The 20,185-nt window shown below is 44.2% G+C and overlaps 1 protein-coding gene across 2 annotated transcripts in view; it reads right to left on the bottom strand.

Moving 5' to 3' along the window:
* Positions 1-20,185, bottom strand: part of DPYSL3 (dihydropyrimidinase like 3) — a 305,571-nt gene that overhangs the window by 130,082 nt on the left and 155,304 nt on the right. Inside the window, exon 1 of one of the 2 annotated variants that reach the window (XM_069244671.1) lies at positions 18,667-19,012. The exons of the other annotated variant lie outside the window; for it this stretch is intronic. Coding sequence (XP_069100772.1) covers positions 18,667-18,705 — 39 coding nt within the window. The 5' untranslated portion in view covers positions 18,706-19,012. Of the gene's footprint in view, positions 1-18,666; positions 19,013-20,185 lie in introns of those variants that run through there. 2 annotated transcript variants of the gene reach the window in all.

Here is a 20,185-nt window from a genome sequence, read left to right as displayed (position 1 = left end):
AAACTCTTGCAGACAGGCTCAGCCACAGCATTAAGTGCTACACAGTTATGCTTGTGGCCGCTAGAATATTATTCTGCCAACAGAACTTTCATGTAAGAAGCCATTGTCACCAACAACTTCCGTGCCAGATAGCAGACTGTCGACTTAGAGCAGACATTTTATGTTTGGATAAAACCACAAGACTAAAATACTCTCTGTGCCAGTCAAAGATGTGTTGCTGCCACAAGTTTGGGCAGGACCTGTTTTAGAGCGAGGGCGATACTTTGCTTATGCCAAGGCTGTGTGGCTTTGTGGCCAAGGAGGCGTCTTCTAGTGTCTAAAAAATTACTGACTATGAAAGTTAGACACATGAGTCTTAATCCCTTCTTCCCTAAAGAGCCCACTTTATTTGATCCTGTCTAAGTTACTTCCACTGTTGCCCTTTTTAGGTCTGGCTTGGCAGTAGAGCAGTCTGAATGACCTATTGTCACCAATTCCTTAAAAAGTATTCAGAGAGAGCTTTGGCTCCACCGGAGGAGTATTACTCAGTTATTATAGGCTATTGATATTTTTATGTCTCATTACCCCATCTACGGTTTGCTGCACTGTCAGGATTAAGAAACTAATTTGCATCTCAAAAGTCCTCCATATCATCACACATTCCATTATTTGTTTCATGGACACATTGTATACAGAAAGTAATCCTTTTTTGTATTTATTTTTTCCCTGCGTCAGGCTTTTTTTAAACGTATTAGTCAGTGCCTACAAGCGTAGACAGACCTATGGATTTTCAAATGCTGCTTCCTACCTATCATTATAGGAAACGCTTAAAGACGTGCTATTACGTGCATTATAAAAAGGAACAAAACATGTACAGCATGGGCACTGTAGAAGTAAACAGATGACCTGCGTATTCTGGAAACATCGGTGGGCATATCCAACTCGGGATTTCCAAGTGTGGCTAGGTGCGGAATGCAAAAGAGGGCTGCAAAATGAGAGTGCATTGAAACTTTTCACCCTATAAGCATGACCAATACCTCTTCGGTATGAATAAAATTGCTTAACGATGTAAATTAGCCATAAACATAACAAGCTGTGGGTTCTATCTCAAGGTTTTGCTCATTGGGGCAAGAAATTAAATGTTACTATTAGCACATGGATACAATGGGAGTTTCCACACCAATAATGTTTAAGCCTCCTGGAAACCCACACTTTCCTGCATACCTAGCAATTATGTCGAATGCGGGAGTGGTTTGACCTCTACAGTAATGGTAAATGCTCCTGAGGGGTTTGTGAGTATCTCTTGAAAGCGGGTCGGATTGAGGAAGAGTCAATTGCTTTTTAGGCATTCTGCCCCGAGCCTGACTCTGCCTGGGCCAGACCTTCCATCCAGAGTCGGTGCTGCTGGGGCCTGTTAGAAAATGTCTTTTACCTTTATAAGACTGCCGTCCTCTGATAAAGGACCTCCCAAACCACGCGACACAATGTTCCCCTTCTAAGGCAAGAATAAATAAAAAAATGGAGGGGCATGCAAAAATAATAAAAGGAAACGACAGATGAACCGTAGTTATTTAGCTACAAAATTATATCATATGTATACTGCGCCTAGAGGGGGATGGTTATGAAATGAGTTTATGGGGTGTCCAGATGCGGCTATTAGGGAAAATGTGAGGCGCAGCGCGAGGAAATGTGTGGGGAAATGGTGACGTGACGTGCGGCAGCAGAGTCACCAAGGACAGCCTCCTACACCCCCACAATAAACCCTCTGTTCCTGCTGCCAAGCCACTCTGGCCAAGCGCCCTGCCCAGCCCAGCCCGGGCAGCCTGCCAGAGAATCTCATGCTTGGGAGAGCCTCGATTTGTATTGATAGGCGGCGTACACAATGTGGGCGCAATGCAGAGTAGAGCCAGCGGGCCACGCCCCCACGTCCGAGTGTCCTCTTAAGGAGGGACTGTGTCCTGGTGTGGGTTATTCGACTTTTTAACGCATTTCTTTTTTTAAATCTCCCTCTTGACCATTTGTATTACTATTTGCAACCCAACAGAGAGAAAAAGCTGAACAAATATAGAGTAAGGTGCAAAATGCAGCTCTCCCATCGAGATCGGGCATATTTCCTCTGCCATATTTCCTCTCCACGGTCTCCAGAGGTTCTCGGAATTACTTTGTTTTCCCTCCCACTGTTTCCGTCTCAGATCTTGTTGAATCCCTTCGTGCAATATGTAGAAACACAAACAGTTTAGGGAAACACAGAAGGCTGCACAGGGGAAACAACCTCCGGCTTTTAGACCCAAAAAGCTATTACAAAAATCGTTAATATTAGAGGAAAGACCGTACAAGTCTTCACTGATCTAACAATCAACACTTTATGCCGGAATTAGAAACAGTAGGGAAAAAAAACGTTTTAAAGACATTGGGCATGCTGGACTGTTAAGCGAAGCATGAGACACATTAATAATAATAATAAAAAAAATATATATATTTTTTAATTCTCCAAAGGGGTCTCATGTTGTGCCAGAGCAGGGAGGTGAAAGGATGTCTTGCTGCATGGTAAAGCGGTATTTTAACGAGGCACATCACTGACATTTGAGACTTCCAGAATCAAGCTGGTGTTCTCAAACAAATACATAGATCAGGACTTAGCTTCCCCGTCCACTCAGCCTTTTAAAACCATAATGTAGTCCTCTCCTTTCTCAATTCGTTAAGAAAGGACTGTTTTTGCGAAATGTTAACTTGTTTTGATTCGCGCTTTGTAGCTTATATACCTCTGCATCATAATTTTCCTGTGTTTCCTCGGTTCTGTGCCAAGTAGCTTCACTGATTGTATGTAGGTATACATGTATTACATAGAACAAGTTAACCTAAAATAAGTTAACATGAGGCTCCATTTTGGCATCGAGACTAGGTGGATTACTCACTATGTTGCCTCAATAGCATGATAAAAATACATCAAATGTGGCATCCAGAACCGGGCACAACACCCAGCGTAGGCCATCAGAAGGAGTTAATATCCAGGAAAAGCCCACCAGTCAGGAACATCATGCCCCGGATGCACCTAGAACTGGACACAGTCCTCCAGGTGCCGCCACTGGAAATGGACACAACACCCCTGATCTTTGAAACTGGACATAATAATCCCAACACATGCTTGCTAGTGATATATCCAGTGGTAAGAACACCCCTCGTGCTGCAGACAGGAGAACACATTATTTATACTTCTTGATCACCCTATGCATGTGTGGCATTGTTTTAACAGTATAAATCGGTTTCAATGCCTTCGCAGATCTCACGTCCCATATTTCTGTGCCCAGAATGCATTGCTTTGTTAAGCGCTCCACTCGACAAAATATGCTAACTTTGTTTCTTTATATGTCATCTATTTTTTTCACCCACTATGATGCAGCCTCCCAAAACAGATTTTCAGTTGATCTGCTCTCACTGGGTACAATCTTAACCCATATATCAAGCTATGTACAATGCACCTAATATTCATTAATTTATTTTAATTGTATTGCTTTGGCAAAAGCTGTGGCTAATCATATCATAGCTACATAGCCTGTTGCTGAGGATTAAATGTTTGTCAACAGTCCTTTCACCAGTTATAGGTCTGAGTTACAGGCAGGGGTCTTTAAGAGGGGATAAGAATTTTTTGGAAATGGCCCCTTTTGCAGGGTTATCCGTAAACTTCTTGCTTCCGACCTCCTGTTTTTTATTCTATGCTGCATTTTGTTTTAGGTTCTTTTAGAACTCTGGGCACCACTGCTGGTCAGTGCTGCAATGCAAGTGCCCTTTGTCTAAATCGTATTTTGATTGGTTTATCCATGATTGCCATATTTGATTTACCAGTGAGTCCTTAGTATAGTACCCCAGGTGTGCCCAGGGCATGAAAATCAAATGCTACTAGTGGGCCTGCAGCACAGATTGTGCCGCCCACCCGAATAGCCCTGCAAACATGTCTCAGGCCTTCCATTGCAGTGTTTGTGTGTGCAGTTTTACACTGCCATTTCAACCTGGCAATTGCTCCCGCTGCTAGGCCTAAACCTTCCCTTTTACTACATGTAAGTAACCACTAAGGTAGGGCCAAATCAGCCCCATGGGCAGTGTGCAGTGCATTTAAAAGGTAGGACACGTACTGGTGTGATTTACATGTCCTGCTAAATTTGTTTTTTGCTATTGCAAGAACTATCTCTCCCATAGAGTATCGTGAGGTTGCTTTGAAATATCTTTTAACTGTAATTTCCCTTTCAGAGCAGATAAAGATGTGGAGTTTGGGGTCTCTGAACTCACAACTTAAAAATATATCTTTGGGTGAAGTTGGTTTTTAAACTGTAAGTTTTAAAATGTCACTTTTAGAAAGTGGGCATTTTCCTACTTAACCATTCTGTGCCTCTGCCTGTCTGTGGAATAAACGTTTGGGTCAGGGTGACAGTTCAGCTGTTTGTGAATTCACTCTAGACAGTCACGAAAAGGGAGCTAAGCTGCATCCTTCATATCCTGATGGCTCTTCCTGAGCTAGAGTGGTGGGAGATGCTAATACTTGCACCTGAATAGGGCTGTGCCCCGTCCTTACACAAAGCAGCCTCCAACCCCCTGGAGTGTGTCTGGGACCAGGGCAGGAAAGGCAGTGTCATGTGTGCTACAAATACTATTCTTTATAGTTTGCCTACAAACAAAAAAGTGAGTATAAGTACTGGACCTCTGATCCCACAAAGTTGGAATGCTTCAGGACTGAGGACATTTTGCCTGGATGAATAGCTGGATGCTGCAGGAGGGACTGCCACTCTGCTTGTTGCTTTGTTGTGCTGGCCTGCTGTTTGCTGCTTTGTTCCTGGGAGTTAAAGGAATGGACTTTACTTTCTACATCCTTCTTCCTCAAAGGGCTTGGATTGAGCTTGCCTCCTGTTAACAAGGCTCAGGGACATCAAAGACTTCATTTGCCAGCCCATGGACTCTTTTGCTAAGAGTCCCGACTTGCCAAGTGGTGCCAAATCCAGTCCCCGGGCCCTTGGGAGTTCTGGTGCAACCAAGAAGAAACCAAGCATGTTGACTCCAGAGCGACTTCGGAACTGGTGCCTCTCTCTGACTCGCTGCTTTCTTCAGAGCCATTGTTCCCGCTGAGCGCAACGACCACGACAGATGCAGCAGGTCCACCGCAGCACTTTCAAAGTCCCACCATAGTGTGAGTGCCGAGTGGCGTGTCACCGACATCTGTGACACCCAACTCTGCCACAGCACATGTTGCCCTGTGGTGTGATCGTGACAACACAAAGTCGAGCCAACACCTCCCCTCCGCAGTAGCAGTAAGGAACCGATGCCACACTGGCTCCAGTGATGCCTCACCTCCCCGACTCCATGCAAAGTCTTTGTTTCCTCATTTTCCAAGGTACTATATCTGAAGTCTGAGCGACTCCGGGATCGGCCCATACCCCCATGTGGGTGGTGTCGGACCATTGGGAACGACTCCATAAGACATTGTGATAGCGCCAGTTGGACCTATTGTTTCTAAGCGCTATAATAAGATTTAATCTTTAAAATTTTGTATCCATGCTTGTGTATGTTGGATTTTTGTAATTTTGTCTTGTTTTACTCAGATAAATAAAGACTATTCTTCTAACCTGTGTGGAGGACTTCTGTGGTGCTTTCACTGTGTTAGTGTGTGTGTGTGTGTGTGTATGTGTGTACAAATATTTTATACTTTGCCTCTGAGATAAGCCTGACTGCTTGAGCTAAGCTACCAACGGCGCGAGCAGGGGTTATTTTAGGTGTGGTGTGTGTGACACCCTTACCCTGACTAGAGTGAGGGTCCTTACTTGGACAGGGGTGCAAAATACTGCCAACTAGAGACCCCATTTCTAATAGGCCTGAATAGACCTTGTCGAAAGAGATTTATGCTATTAAAATATACCACTCACTGTGGGCAATTTTGTTCTTAATTAAACAGGCAAAAACAGAAACACATTCACTTGCATGCTGGTGGAGAAGGTCATTAAGGTCCTTCTGCCCATTACATTCTCTTTAATGCAGTATCCCAGTGTTGTAATACACCATTATAGGCTACTGCCAAGGGAAGGTCTATAACTGTTGAATAGACCTTGAACACCATAAGTTGAAGATAAAGGCCTAAAATGAGGGAGAGGCCTTTAACAACTGACCCAGCTCCAGGGAAAAGGGTTATAATGCTTCTAGAGTGTTCCACACACTGAGTGGAAATTGTTCTAAATTAAATGGAGAAACAGAAAGAAAACCATTGAAATGTTGGAGCAGAAGGTCTGTACCAGTCATTACTGGCCCTGAGCTATTTCATTCTCTTTAATAGAGCTCCCAGAGTTATAGTATTCTAATATTACACATAATAAATTGTACATTGTTACAAATATGGCTGCATAGTCTTTTATTTGTATCATGCAAGATTGCATCCGCCATAGCAATAATAGTATAATTACTTTTTATATCAAAAATTCCATCACAATATAGCCATATATTTGGACCTCTCAATAGTAATTTTGTTCAGATTTTTCTTCTGTCTTCTAATGATTAATTAAGCTTGTCTTTCAGTAAATGGCTAGCAACAACAGCCAAGATATGTTTCGCCCATATGGCTGCAAGGCCAGTGGCTTTTTCAGGTCTTGGTGAATTATGGTCAATAATATTACTGCTTCCTTATTCTGAGTAGCTTGGCTCGGCCACTATATTTTTGCACACTCTGCTGCTTATAGTATTAAAGCCTACCAGTAGTAGGACCGAGGCATAGCTCTGCTGCCCAAGGCAGTGGGGTGTTCATCTGTAATATGTTACATGATGTAAAAGCGGGCACTAGCTATGTGGTAGCTGTGCTCAATCTGCACTGTCATTTTATGCTACAACAATAGATGATCTGTATAATTGTATTGGCTTAACACAAATAGCTGACTATTCTGCTAGTAGCTGTGCTGCTTATCTTCTTACGAAGATGTTTGTGACAGCTATGTATTTTGTAGGGCACTCGGTTCTCTGAGGCATGGATCATGGCTTCTGTATACACTTATGAACTGCCCTTAGCTCATACTGTATCCTAACCAACGTCTGAGTAATAGAGTATAATGCGAATTGCACATCTACATATTTGTACACTGATCAGGAAATCTCAGCACTTGATTTACTGAAAAATCAGAAAGTTGCTGTGCTATAGCCTGCCTATAACAAATGTATGAAGTCCCGGATAGCTCATGAAGCAAGAACAACTTGTAGATGAAAGTGGGCTAGAAAGCGGTCATCACTGGGAGTTATCATCTTGTGCCAGTTTCATACCCTGAGCTAATGCTCTTAGCTACAATCAGTCCCTTGACTTTCTCAGAGATCGTCCCAAAAAATGAGCATTGTTGGCCTGTAAAATATATGTGCAAGGGGACACCGTTTACCGGGTAAACTTTGGAAAACCTGGGGGACATAATCAATCTCCTTCAACGTGAAACTCGAGACATAATTCTGCTGTCCAAAGGTCCGACCTAAAAAAATCTTCACATGAATGAGAAAATCACCTTCAGAATGTCTCTTGCGTGGCTGTGTCCATGATGGACCTCATTCAAGCATAAAACCATACAATTAATTCACACTTCAGCTGAATACATTCAGTTGATGTGTTCCGTAGGAACCAGACAGAGAACATAAGCATTTCCAGATGCATGCTCCTTTTTTCTGTAATAAGGTAAAATAATGGCTGTTCTCTTTGTGGCATGTGAGTCTTCCTTGCTTTTATTAGGAAGAGCTAATTATAGCTTTGCAGTCTCATCTGGTGTCCATCAATTTGTGGTAGGCAGCACACAAAATAAATTGCTTTTCCATTGACGACTGTTCCACAAGACCTAGTCATGGCCAATTCCCATAGATCCACACTTTTTTGTAACAGATGTTTTCATTTGAATCCTTTTCTGAGATGTCGGAATCCAGGGTTCAATATTCTTCTCTCAGCGATACTGTATCACTCTGTAATCCACTCATTAAGGCCTGCACATGCTAGTGTTTCAAAGCTAGATCATATCAAACACAAATTCTGCAGGCTTGTGAGAGCAGATAAAGATTCCTATTGTCTGGGGTCTCTCACCACCTGCAAGTGAATCTTTGGGGACATGGGTGTCTATGGAGATCCAGGACTCTCTGTTCTAGTTCATGGTGGAAAACAATGTCCTTGTCCCTAAAGTAATAGATTTATCACAGAGCTACAACTTTACCTAAAAATACTTGACAGGGCGCCAAATGCCAGTGTCAATGTTGAAAGGTTTCAGCATGGACCACAGTGAGCAGAAACCAGATGGTATCTACGATTTTTTAATTTGTCCTTCTTATTAGAAGGCCTGGTTCCATAATTGCTTGGTATAGAAAACTGGAAAATTTCAACAGGTCACTGTCTGTCCTCTGGCGTGTTTTCATTAATTCGGTGGTCTGCTGATATTCTGGTGCTTCTAGTTAAATTGTCTGTAATACAATTGCAATTATGATTTAGGGAAGCTGTTGTAAACCACTCTAAAATAATGTGTGGCTGTTTGGCTTGACATCATTGGATAGTTTACTGCAGAGCTGTTTTTTCTATGCCACTTTCCTCAGGGCAACTCCTGCTCCTTCCTAAACAAGGTGCTGCTAGGGATGTAGAATGATTACTTCACGAGCATCTCTTATGTTGGGATAATGTTCAAGCTGACACCAATGCCAGGAATTTTTTTTGCCGAAGATTTTACAGATTGAGTGTTTATATTACAATACTTTAACCTCTGAAAAGACAGTGTGGAGGTGGTTAGGACCATATGTTTATTCTCCATAGTCTGCCTGGAACTAGAATGATGTACACAGACTCCATAACTTCTCAATTGAGCTATTATCCTTTAAGGACAATTCAACCAATTCTATATATTTGCCTTCTCAAATTATGATTTTCCTCAAAAATATGTTGTTTTTAAAAAGTCTGGCTTCTTCAACTCATAGACAGATCACAGATTCTGTCAGTTCCAGACTACAGTTACATGTGTCCATGATGCCTTTCCGACAAAGGTCTCGTAGTATGGAAATATGCACTAAAAGATCCATCTGCTGTTTCGAATGGAACTGATGTGCTCAACGCTACCTTATGTATGATGTCCATGCATCTATGCCCATGGCCAAGCTTGTGCTCTTTGCTTAGTGAATGGGGTACTCTGTTAAAATGCGACTGATATCTCGTTCTCCATATTACAAGTGTCACAGGCTATAATGCACTTGTAATATGATGGATGGGACCTTCCTACAGGTGTGAGGAAGTATCCTACCTGCAGAACAAACACACTAAAAGGAGCATGTCGAATTTAGACTTTGCTGTTTTGAAGCAAGTTTGGCAGCTTGGCAATCCCACTATTCTGCAGTCAACAAAGTATCCAAGGAATTTAGGTCCTTTTGTGTTCTTCGGGATGAGTAGCACTCACAGATCAATTTCAAAAGTGAGAGGCCTATTGGTAACCTTCACCCTAACTAATAATAAAACAGGGAGAAATTATTTACATGTGCAGGAAAGCTCTGGAATGCCGTGAACTATGGGCAATGCCTCTACCAAGTCCCATGATGTTCATGGTTCAATGTAAAGTGCTGCTAATAAGTACTCAGTGTGGTCCATAAGAGCTAAAGATGACTAGGATGGATGTCCACTTGAAGTAGCAATGCTCTGGCACCTAGCCTTAACTTTCTGGAAAACGCATATAAGTGCATTCTAATAAAAGGCATGTTAGAAAATCAATACATATCACTAATTTGTACAATAGACTACTTGTTGTTTCTCTTTCCAAGCTGAGTGGAATGTCCACTAACCCCATGAAGGCCCTTTCTTTCACACAGATGGATCTAAAGAGCTGCCAGGAAATAACCCACTGGAGTGGAGGGAATCTATAAATCCTCCTTTCCAGAACTCGACCCACGCAGTTTAATCCAAATTCAACTCTTCTAGAGAGCTATTCTTTGATATATGTAAAATACAGCAGCATGTGGCATTCCTAAGGTTATACCCTGCTTTCTGAGGGACGTCTGAAGTCCCACCTTCTGTGGTGGCTACTGTACAATCCAATAAGGCTTGACCATTAGCTTGATGTCTCATAGGGTTCTTTTCATTCATATTTCATTTTGGGACCACTGCCTGCTCTGGAAAAAATATTTTCACGTCCATTCACAAAAGGGGAAGGGGCCCAGTGGGGACCCCTTCCCTGTTTGCAAATGCGTTAGCACCAATTCGAAATTGGTGCTATCTGCAATTGTTTTGTGACCGCATCCACGGGAACAAAACAATCATACATCGCACTGCGACTTGCAATTAGGAAGGGATTGCCCCTTCCTTCTTGCGACTCACAAACCCTTTTTACAATTTAGGAAATAGATTAGTGAATCGCAAAATTGGGCCTGTGCATCGTGAAATGCTTTTTTCTTGTCACAAACGGCCTGATTCTGTGAATCGAGCCATTAGCGACAAGAAAAAAACCTTTGTATATCTGGCTCTAGGTTCAGAAAGGGTCATTCCAGTGGTGACATACTTTGAAGGAAGCAACTACAGCTATGCTAAACTAGAGGGTTCAATCTTGCCATTTGGGAGTTGTACTACTGCTAATTCCAGATCCTTACAAATAATATCAATTTTATGTAATAAGTGAACAAACAGAAAAAGCTGCTGCCACTGGACCTCAGCAGGTTACAGTGGTTGACTCAGAAGATGAAATCAGTCATACAGTTGTTACCTGGGAATTAATTTCATTCTGAGCATGAAGTGGGTGAAGAACCCCCTTCACTTAGTGTTAATTCAGAGCCCAGTGCAGATGTCATAATCAGACCTTTGAAAAGCGGATATATTATAGCCATTGCTGTTTATGTGAATGAGATTTTTAAATAAAAATCCTTTAACATGTTTGTTGTCCAGTCTGAAAAAAAGTGAAGCCGAGTAAGATCCGTGAGTTCCTGCAGACAAAGTGTAAATGGGAACAAAGGTCCCAGATCATCTTTGAAAGCAGCCACATTTGCTGAGCCCTCCGTAGCTATTGATAGGATGTTCACTGTGCACTTATTGTGTTTCTTGTCCTTTGTAGTTGGTGCGTTGGAGAACATCTTTCCTAAATCCCCATTTTGTGTTAAATGTTGGTGTTTCAAGACATTGGAAGCCTTTGCTTCTTAGACCTAATGAGCGTAAGGACGAACCGCAGGCTGGACAGGTAGGAAGGTTTATTCTATTGAGTGACTTTGCAGGTGAGGTGGTTCAATCTGAACTTAATTCTAGCTTCCACTGCTTGCAAGTGAGCACTGAGTAATGCGGACAAAATGTCTTAGCTCAATTGTTGGCTGCATAACATAGAAAAACGTTTAAACTGGCAAGAGAGGATTCATTGTGTAAGGCCAATGAGAATGGGCATGTTGAAATTTATAGGGAGATGATGGTTAGAAGGCTTTCTGGGTTACATTTTTGTGATAATACTGTCTGACTGATGATTACATCAATGGTTTGATGTGTGGTCAAAGATATACCCCAACTTACATGTATGGATAGGGTTGAGGCGAAGTTGTCTAGATGGAGATCATGCATTCAGGCTGGATTAAGCTTGTTTGTACTCTGGCTGTAGTAGCAGGAATTCAACTATTTGGGGTTGTGCATGAGGATGATGCTTCTTAGGTATGATTAGAACTTCTACAAGGTGAATGGATGAGGTATGATGAAGGTGCAGCTGACAACCCTATAATGTTTATTAGCAAATTGAATAGATCAGACTAATAAGGAAAATTTTGGAGGGCTTCACAAATAATGTTGCAAAAACCTAATTTGTATTCCCTATTGTGATCAATGAATGTAAACAGCTAAAGTAGAATCCAAACTACAGAGGGACTTTGCTCAGAAAGCCATGGAGCATACCTGCGTCTAAAATAAATAAAGTAAGTTGTGTATAAGGTCAGAAATATCTCACGGAACATAAGTCACATTATCAGTCTGTTTTCAGATAATGGAACAGATTGTTTAAAGTCTTGAGTATGATGATTTCAACGCTGCACCTAAAGCAGAGGCCTCATTTGTACTTAACAAAGAGGTTTTCTAATTCAGTTACTTGGCCAGCTCTATGGTAGTGTATCTTTTAAATGTCTTAACCTGCCAAGAAAAGTTGGTAATGATTCAAATGTTCACAAGGATTTCATGATCCTGTTGAAATGTATTGAGGGTGTTGTTACTTTCCCAATTTTTAGTGTGTTTGAATACATTTATTTTGCTAAGGATAAAGTGAGGCAGAGGCACCAGGTATAATGGAGTACAATAAAGTGAAGGTTAATAATTTGATCAAGCATCTGATTGTTAAATAGTTTGGAAGAGGGTTCAGGGCAGCTCGAGATCTGTTAGTTTTAGTCCTAGATGAAAGCGGTAGATTCTAGTAGTCCAATGAAAGGGCTTGTCACATTAAAGAATTGTATGTCAGTATATCAATAAAAGAAATATTGTTGGACATAAATATTGTGCTCTAAATATCGCTGACAACAAATTTGCACCATTGAGTGTAGATTTTTTTCTTATAAAGTTCAGGGTGCATTTTTTTAAACAATACTGAGAACACTATTTCTTATTGAAAATGTTTAGGCTGCAATATTCTGGTCTCATACTGCTAGAATAGTGTACTTACAGCTATCAGGTGACTCCATTACCACCAGATGAGGAGCATCGAATAATTTTCCTAGAAGCATCAGTGAAGGTAATTGGGAAACTAAGATCATGATGCCAAAGGATGTACGCAACACCATCATCCTTACTAACAAAATATTCTGTCACTTTACCCACCACCACCACTCAATGAGGATAATCTTTATCTTGAAAGTTTAAATGTCTTCAGTTTCTGACTTTCAGAAAGAGGTTAAATGCTGCTTTGTGTGATTCATTCCTATTTCTGGATAGCCCATCTATTAGATCAAACACTACTAATTCATCAATCATTGTAGCCTGCTTTAATTCTAAGGATGGGTCCTAATGAATAGTCAACTCCAATTCCAAGTTTTTGAAGATGTTTTTGTTTCAATAACCCTTTCCTCCATCAAGAGAGTTGGTGATCTGCTACTTTTCTGGGCGCTCTATTTTGAGATGGGAGTCTCATGTGACGCTCATCATCAATTCGACCAATAAAGGTGTTAGAGATTTTCTCACAGTTTCACTGACACCTTTCAGTTTCACTTCTGTCATTTATCTTAGCCCTCTGCTACAAATATGTGTGAACATTTAAACTTTTTCAGATTACACACATATATTGTTTATTTTGCCGTCTAGGCAGAAGAGTGTCTCTACCCCCGATGTTTATACTCCTGGTTATTATATTAAAGTGGGGTTTACTTTATAAAAAATGTTATAGTGTGTTCTATATTCCACAACACACAAATTCTAAATCTCCACATGACCCACCACCCACCTCGAAGCAGTAACAGATCTGGCTAAAATAGATAGCAGGGTCAGATCCTCATCAATGAAAAATATGGTAAACATTTAAGATGACATAACTGATAATACTGTACATGAAAATCCGGGTGGAGGAGGCCCAGTCTGCTATAGAGTCCCAAAAGCTGCTTGTTTGCTTGCATGCTCACAACCTGAAGAATAATGTGACTTAGCTGCATGCCAGTTATCAGGCACACACCAGGCAGCAACTTGGTCTTCATGCTTGGATAATATAAGTAGAGGTGAAACCCTTTATGGCGGAGACCCATTCCTGAGTGAGCTGACTCAATGATATCCAGAACTGCTACACAACTGACGTAACAATGAGGCTCAGCACTAAATCAAAGATTTGCGGGTGGAAACTCATGGAGCAAGGAGCGGAATCTTTTGAGCCACAGCTCAGGTAAGAATACATGCTTGGGAGGTCGTGGTGAAAGCACACCTGGCTTTTGTTTTTCATGGTGTTACTTGAAAACCCTACCTCAAACTAAGCCCCACTAAAATCGATTCAGGGAACACCTGAAAACGTAACCTATGTGGCTGGACTCTACCTACTCCCCACCTCTGTTATCTGACTGTACATTTGTTCTACCTTGAGGGCTCTGATGTCATCTAAAGATAACTGGCAGAATTATAAATCACGTTAAATAAATAAATGTACACTAAGGGCCTGTTACGATCTATGGGAAGTTCTCTGAATAAATGGCATTCCGCGAAAGGAGAGGAATACGTTGTATTGCATTGTATTTCAGCACTTCTGTAGTCCTTAAAAGAAATGTACTCACCCAAATGCAGACTGAGTTAAGGTGGGGGTGGAACAGCACAGATACATTGTTTTAGGCCCACAGGGCTTCAGACCTGTCTGAGGTTGTATCAGATGCCCTAGAGTGGCAATCTCGCCCCTTCCTCCTGGCATCCCCAGAGCCCTCTCACGCAGAGTTGTGTTTCTTTCTGTACCTATGCGAGACATGCCTACAAGCCCATTAGGCCCTCTCAGAATAATGAGGCCCTGGAGACTGGCAGAGGCTCTGCCACGGAGCAGAATAATGGGTTTATGCAGGCATTACGAGCACACAAAGTGTTTGCATTAATCTCTTCAAACCCCTTACAACCAATGGGTGACCTCTTGGGCCAGACCATGACGCATGCTTTGGCGAATTGCCCAATGGAAATACCTGGAGCCTTCCTGTCAGGCCATCCCTGAAAGGCTTGTACGGCTGAGAGGAGCCGGTCGCCAGCCAGGTGGGGTCTGCGCCTGTCCTGTTGCCAGGCTAAATTAAAGGTGAGAAAATCCTTTTCACAGTGTGAAAGATATTTTTAAAAAATACAACGCAATGCGCTCCTGGCTGTGTCTGTAATAAAGGCTTAAGGCTTGGAGCTACTTCTGAGCCACTGGGTGTTTCCCTCGGTGAAGGTTGGGCCGTGGGAGTGTGTGTAATTAGCGGTGAGATCACAGCCATGAAAAGAAACATATATATGTATATGAATAACAAAGAAGACGTCATGAAAAATGAACGTTTGCTTACTCATGTATACATAGAGCTATATAAAAATAAATGCACGCCAATAAGACAACGCATGGACAATATATGCACCAGTACAAAGCAATGTCAAAATATGTCTCTGTGCGCGCACGAGCGATATCTATGCAAATCAAAACTCACAGGTACAGCTCGCAATTACACTGTTTGGTGTATTTTAATAAACAGGAGTCAACGAATAAGATTTCATGTCTTCTGGGAAGTGGACGCGTAAACAGTTCTCTATTCACCGAGCACAGAAGGCTAATTAGGGTCTGTCAAGCACGGCCCCCCTCCCCCTCTCTATACAAAACACAAATAAAAAAAAACGGTTTGGTGGGAAAAACGTGTCTCACTGAGACAGCCAACATCGTACTCCCTTTGTCCCATTTTCCAAAGATGGAGTAAGAAGTGGGCGCCCCCTTAACCCTCGCCCCACCCCACGAAGACTCTAATTAGATGCACTTGGAGACAAAGCCCAGCTCTACGCGAAGCATCCGAGGCAAAACAGAACGCAGGACCTGGGCTGCTGGGACCAAGGGAAGCGTCCAAGCACTGCATGCTCTTTACAGCCGGTGCCACAGGCCCCAGCCCCGCACTGCATGCTCTTTACAGCCGGTGCCACAGGCCCCAGCCCCGCACTGCATGCTCTTTACCGGGACAGTGGCAACCATCTAAGAGGGTTCATCCCGCACTGCACTGGATGACTGCAGTAAGTGCACTTGGAAAATGCAGGAGGGAGGGGCCAGCAGTACAGTGCGAGACATGCATGAGATGCGTTACACTGGAAGCAGGGCTGCACGGATGCATGCAGTACCCCGACAGAACGTATGCAAAGCCAATGAAGGAGACGTTACATCAGCAACGCACTGTGTGACACGAACATGGATGGTTTAGACGGTGTCGAGGGGGGTGTGGGTCGTGGCTTTACCGGCATTGTCTCGTGGCGTGCACACAAACAACGCAGGCCGAGCCTTGACGGATAGGTGTGGGAGCAGGTCTGCAGTGCAGGGCATGCTGAGGGCAGAGGCCATGAACTGCATGCTGTGCAAGTGCACAATTCGGAGAGAGCGAAGAAGGACTGGAATGATCTCCGGCGCTGCACTGGTGCATGTCAATGAAGCGCACAATGGTGGCATGCCTTTGAAGCCGTCTTCAGCACTGGACTGTATGTCATGGACGGGCACAATCCAGTCAGGGCTCTGGAGAAGCGTGTGAGGGGTCTCCAGACCAGCATGGCACAATTCAGACAGGGCTCTGAAGAATAGGGCAGTATGCCCTGGAAGGGCACGACCCAGACCTAGCACTGAAGGATTTAGGAGGTCTCCAACACTGCACTGCATGTCATGGAATGACATAATGCAGGCAGGGTCCCGGGCCTTAAGGGGTCTCCAGCTCTGTAAAACAGCTCTCTTCGGACAATGCTCTGAAGGAAAGGCGGCGGAGAGCCGGGGGCTGCTCTGCACTGCAAGCCATGGAAGGGCACAGTGATGAAGGATGGGGGCAGCACAGCAATGCATGCCATTGAGGGCACAAAGAGGACAGGGCTCTGGGGGCATGGGAGGAGTCTCCAGCACTGCATGAAGTGGCATAGCACAATTCAGACAGGTCTCTGGAGAATAGGGGTGTGGTGGTCTTCATTGGCGCATTCTATTCCATTGGAGGGCGCTATGATGACCGGGCACTGAAGGATGTAGGAGGTCTACACTGCACTGCATGTCTTGGAAGGGCACAAAGATTGGGCAGCACTGCAATGCATGCACTCAAAGGGCAGAATACAGACAGGACTCTGAAGGACGGGGTTCTTCGGCACTGCACTGTACCCTGAAAAAGCACAATCCGGACCGGGCTCTGAAAGATGGAGAGAGGGGTCTCCAGCACTGCACTGCTGCCGTCAAAGGGCACAATGCAGACCAGCCTCTGAAGTGCAGGGGTCTCCAGCGACGCACTGCCTCTCTTACATGAGGATAATGTAAAGAGGGCCCTGTGAGAGGGGCAGACATGCACTGCGCCTGTTCAAGCAGTGCGCTGCCTGCGCCCCAGCCCTGGATGGGTGTGTCGCTGGGATGCGAAGATATGAATCTATAAACTGCGAGGCTGCCAGAGCTCGTTAAGTCTGCGGTGCCCTAGATTCAGGTCCTGATGCTGGGAGACGCCTCAGCCGCCCATCCAGCCAGCCCCAAGTGGTGTAGGGTGTGTTCTACACCACGCCACCTCCTGACCATCACACAAAGCATGGGGGAGGGGGGCCCTTCTAGGCGTACCATCTCTGCTGGCAAAAGGCAGGCGATAATCGAAAGTAAAATTAATTTATTCAGGAGTATTTCCATTTAATCCTCTTTCCATAAATGATCAGAAAATTCATCGTTTGGGTTCTTTTTTTAGCCACTTAGCATCACTGCGTGAAGCCCGCAGTGGGCTGTCAAATCGCGATAGAAACTGGGTTACTGACGACCGTCCCTTAGTATGGACTCTCAAACTCTGAGTCCCTTTCAGGGAATGGCATGCCACCACCGATACATTCATGCGCTCCAGGGGGGTAATGAGAAATTGATCGGGCGATAAAATAATGACAGCCAAACATTGATGGATGATTTATTTTTTTCGTACAGGTAGATCGGCGTGTGATCTTTTCAAGCGTCTCCCTGTATACATGTACCGCTTGCCTTTTTAATGGGATGATAAAAACTGTTGTCCGGCAGAGAATATATCTACATATATGTGAGCACCGGAGATGAAGCCTGGGTGTGTGTATCCCAGGGAGATCTGCAGTGATAATCCTATTTGATCCCTCTTCCAGGTCGTTTCGCGATCCGGCGCCCACAACAGCAGTAATCCCTGGAAGGCATGCGAGCAGATCGACGCCAACGCCTAGTTTTCATATGCATAGGGGCGACTTCATAGCTGGGTCTCTAGGCAATATCATCAGACTGTTACCGCGTTCCCTTTGAACCCCACCCGCACCGATGGGTGTTACACGCACTTCTGCTGTCCAAGAATACTAATTAAAATACTTCCATATACTAAAAATAAATACCGTATCACAGAATCCATTTTAAACCACAATCTAGAATAGTACGAGGTGCGCGTTGCATAATCTATGTCCATCCACCCCCCGCCCCCCCCCCCCCCGACCGCATCAAACACACCCTTTTCTCTATTGTACATTCAATGCATGTGTGGGGCAGCGATGCAAATTCATCCCAATTTCCAGGGGCAACAGGGAGTGATTCCGAACGAGGAGTGCGAACATTAATGGAGGCAGAGCGAGGCGGGAGGCGTGGTGGGGGTAGGCAAGATGGAGATGAGGACAGGAGGAAATCAGAATGGCAGTAGATGGGTCAAAATGGGTTTGTGAGTGGGTAGAACGGGTGGCATGGAGGGCAGGTCTGGCGTAGGGCAGATAAGACGGATGGCGTTGGAGACAAGAAGTGACTGGGGTGGCACAAGGAGGGTGGGGGTGAGAGCAGGGGAGTAAAACGGGTGATATACGGGGCAGAGACATTGGGGCGGAGGACAGAAGGGCGGAATAACTTGGGGTAGTGGAGGGTAGACTCGAGGACTAGGGTATGTTGGGGTAGAAGGAAAGATGACAGTAGAGCAGACGGGTGGAGGTGGGCGCGCACGCATTGGAGATCGGGCGGAGATAGACGGCTCAGGGAAGGATGGCGACGAGGAAGCGAGGCGACGGGGGAGCGGAGGGCAGAAACACAGGATGCAGAGAGAGGCACTCACGGTAATCCTTGGGATGTTCTTCTTGCCTTGGTAGGACATGGTGGCGCTGCGAAGCTGCGGCTTTTCGGTGGCAGGATGGCTTCTTCTCTCCCTTGCTCGCGCACACTTCAACTATGATGGAGGCGGGGATGCTGCAGATCAGGTGCAGGGTGGGGGCAGGGGGCTGTGGGTGTTGTGGGGTTGGACTCTCCCCTCTCAGACAATAGTAAATCCCTTCTTGCAGTGCCAGCTGGGATCCAGATACAGAATGGCCGATCGCGACTCCTCCCCTCCCTCAGCCGTCCTCTGATTGTGCTGCTGCTGGTGATTTTTTCAGTCTCTTTCTTCCAGCTGCCTCACCCACTTTGCTTCTCTGCGGTCTGTCGTGCGCGCTTTTCGCCACCAGAGGGCGCCAACCAACCACGGTACCTGAATCCAGCTCTGGCTGTCTACAAAATCACTCCGACTTAAAAAAAAAGAAAAAAATAAACCCTATTGCAACACACGTTTTGCGAGGCCCCTTCCATTCTCAGGGAGAACCCCTTCAGCACGCACACAAAAGAACCTCACACCAGCGTTTTTAACACGGCCATTCGGTTTTCCTAATCAACCTACTTATGGCTTCCCAATCATGCCTCTTCTCTTGGCTGCATTACAGTCTTCAGGCTTTTCGAAATGCATTTTGATATACTGTTCCAAGTTTGCATAGCGCGCACATCAAAGCGAATGATTATTTAGCGCTATAAAGATCTGCATGATTAACACCTAGCTAAACACCTGCGCAGACTGATGTGTGTCGCGTTTACTAAGTAGGGTTCAAACCTATCACATACAAGACACACTGCGAACAAGTAGCAGGCACACTACCCACCGTTCTATATTACCATTTATAACAGACACCTGCCCAGTAAAGAGAAGTAACATTTAATAGAGTTGAGAACTAGGAAGCCACGAAGTATACATTACACCCTCCTATATCTGCCTTGTCCCAGTCCTAATTGAGAGATTTCATATCTACCGACAGAGCTGATTTATATACCAAAGTTAACTTAAAAAAAATACTCCCAACATGGCCAGCTTTCTCTTCCTGTCGAAAGGGCATAACGAGGGCGTAATCATACACTACTTCCTGACCATAACAAGCATATAAAACAATTTAAAAACACACACTTTAATTTATTTCTGGTTTTACCCTCAACCTTGGGAAGTCGGGATGACAATTTAGGCCTCGAGTAAGACCTGAATTCGATGAATTATTTACAAAGAAACTGGCCAAGGCCACATTAAAGCCTCTCCTATTATAATCATCAATGTCGTTTAAAGAGAGCTCCTGGAGTGCTTAAGACTCTAGGACAGTGGTTCCCAACCTGTGGTCGGGGACCCCTGGGGGTCCGCAAAGCCTTCTCAGGGGGTGCGCGAGAGCCTAGAAAATTAAAACATATTAACAAATATTGAAAAAGTAGGTCCTTAGCTTCCAGTAATGACTCAGGCGGGGGTACCCGGATTCCAGTGATGATTCATTGGGGGTCCCTGGGTTTCA

The sequence above is a fragment of the Pleurodeles waltl genome, chromosome 7, assembly GCF_031143425.1.
Source record: "Pleurodeles waltl isolate 20211129_DDA chromosome 7, aPleWal1.hap1.20221129, whole genome shotgun sequence".
In the NCBI taxonomy this organism is placed as follows: domain Eukaryota; kingdom Metazoa; phylum Chordata; class Amphibia; order Caudata; family Salamandridae; genus Pleurodeles; species Pleurodeles waltl.
This window is presented reverse-complemented; position numbering and strand designations above follow the sequence as displayed.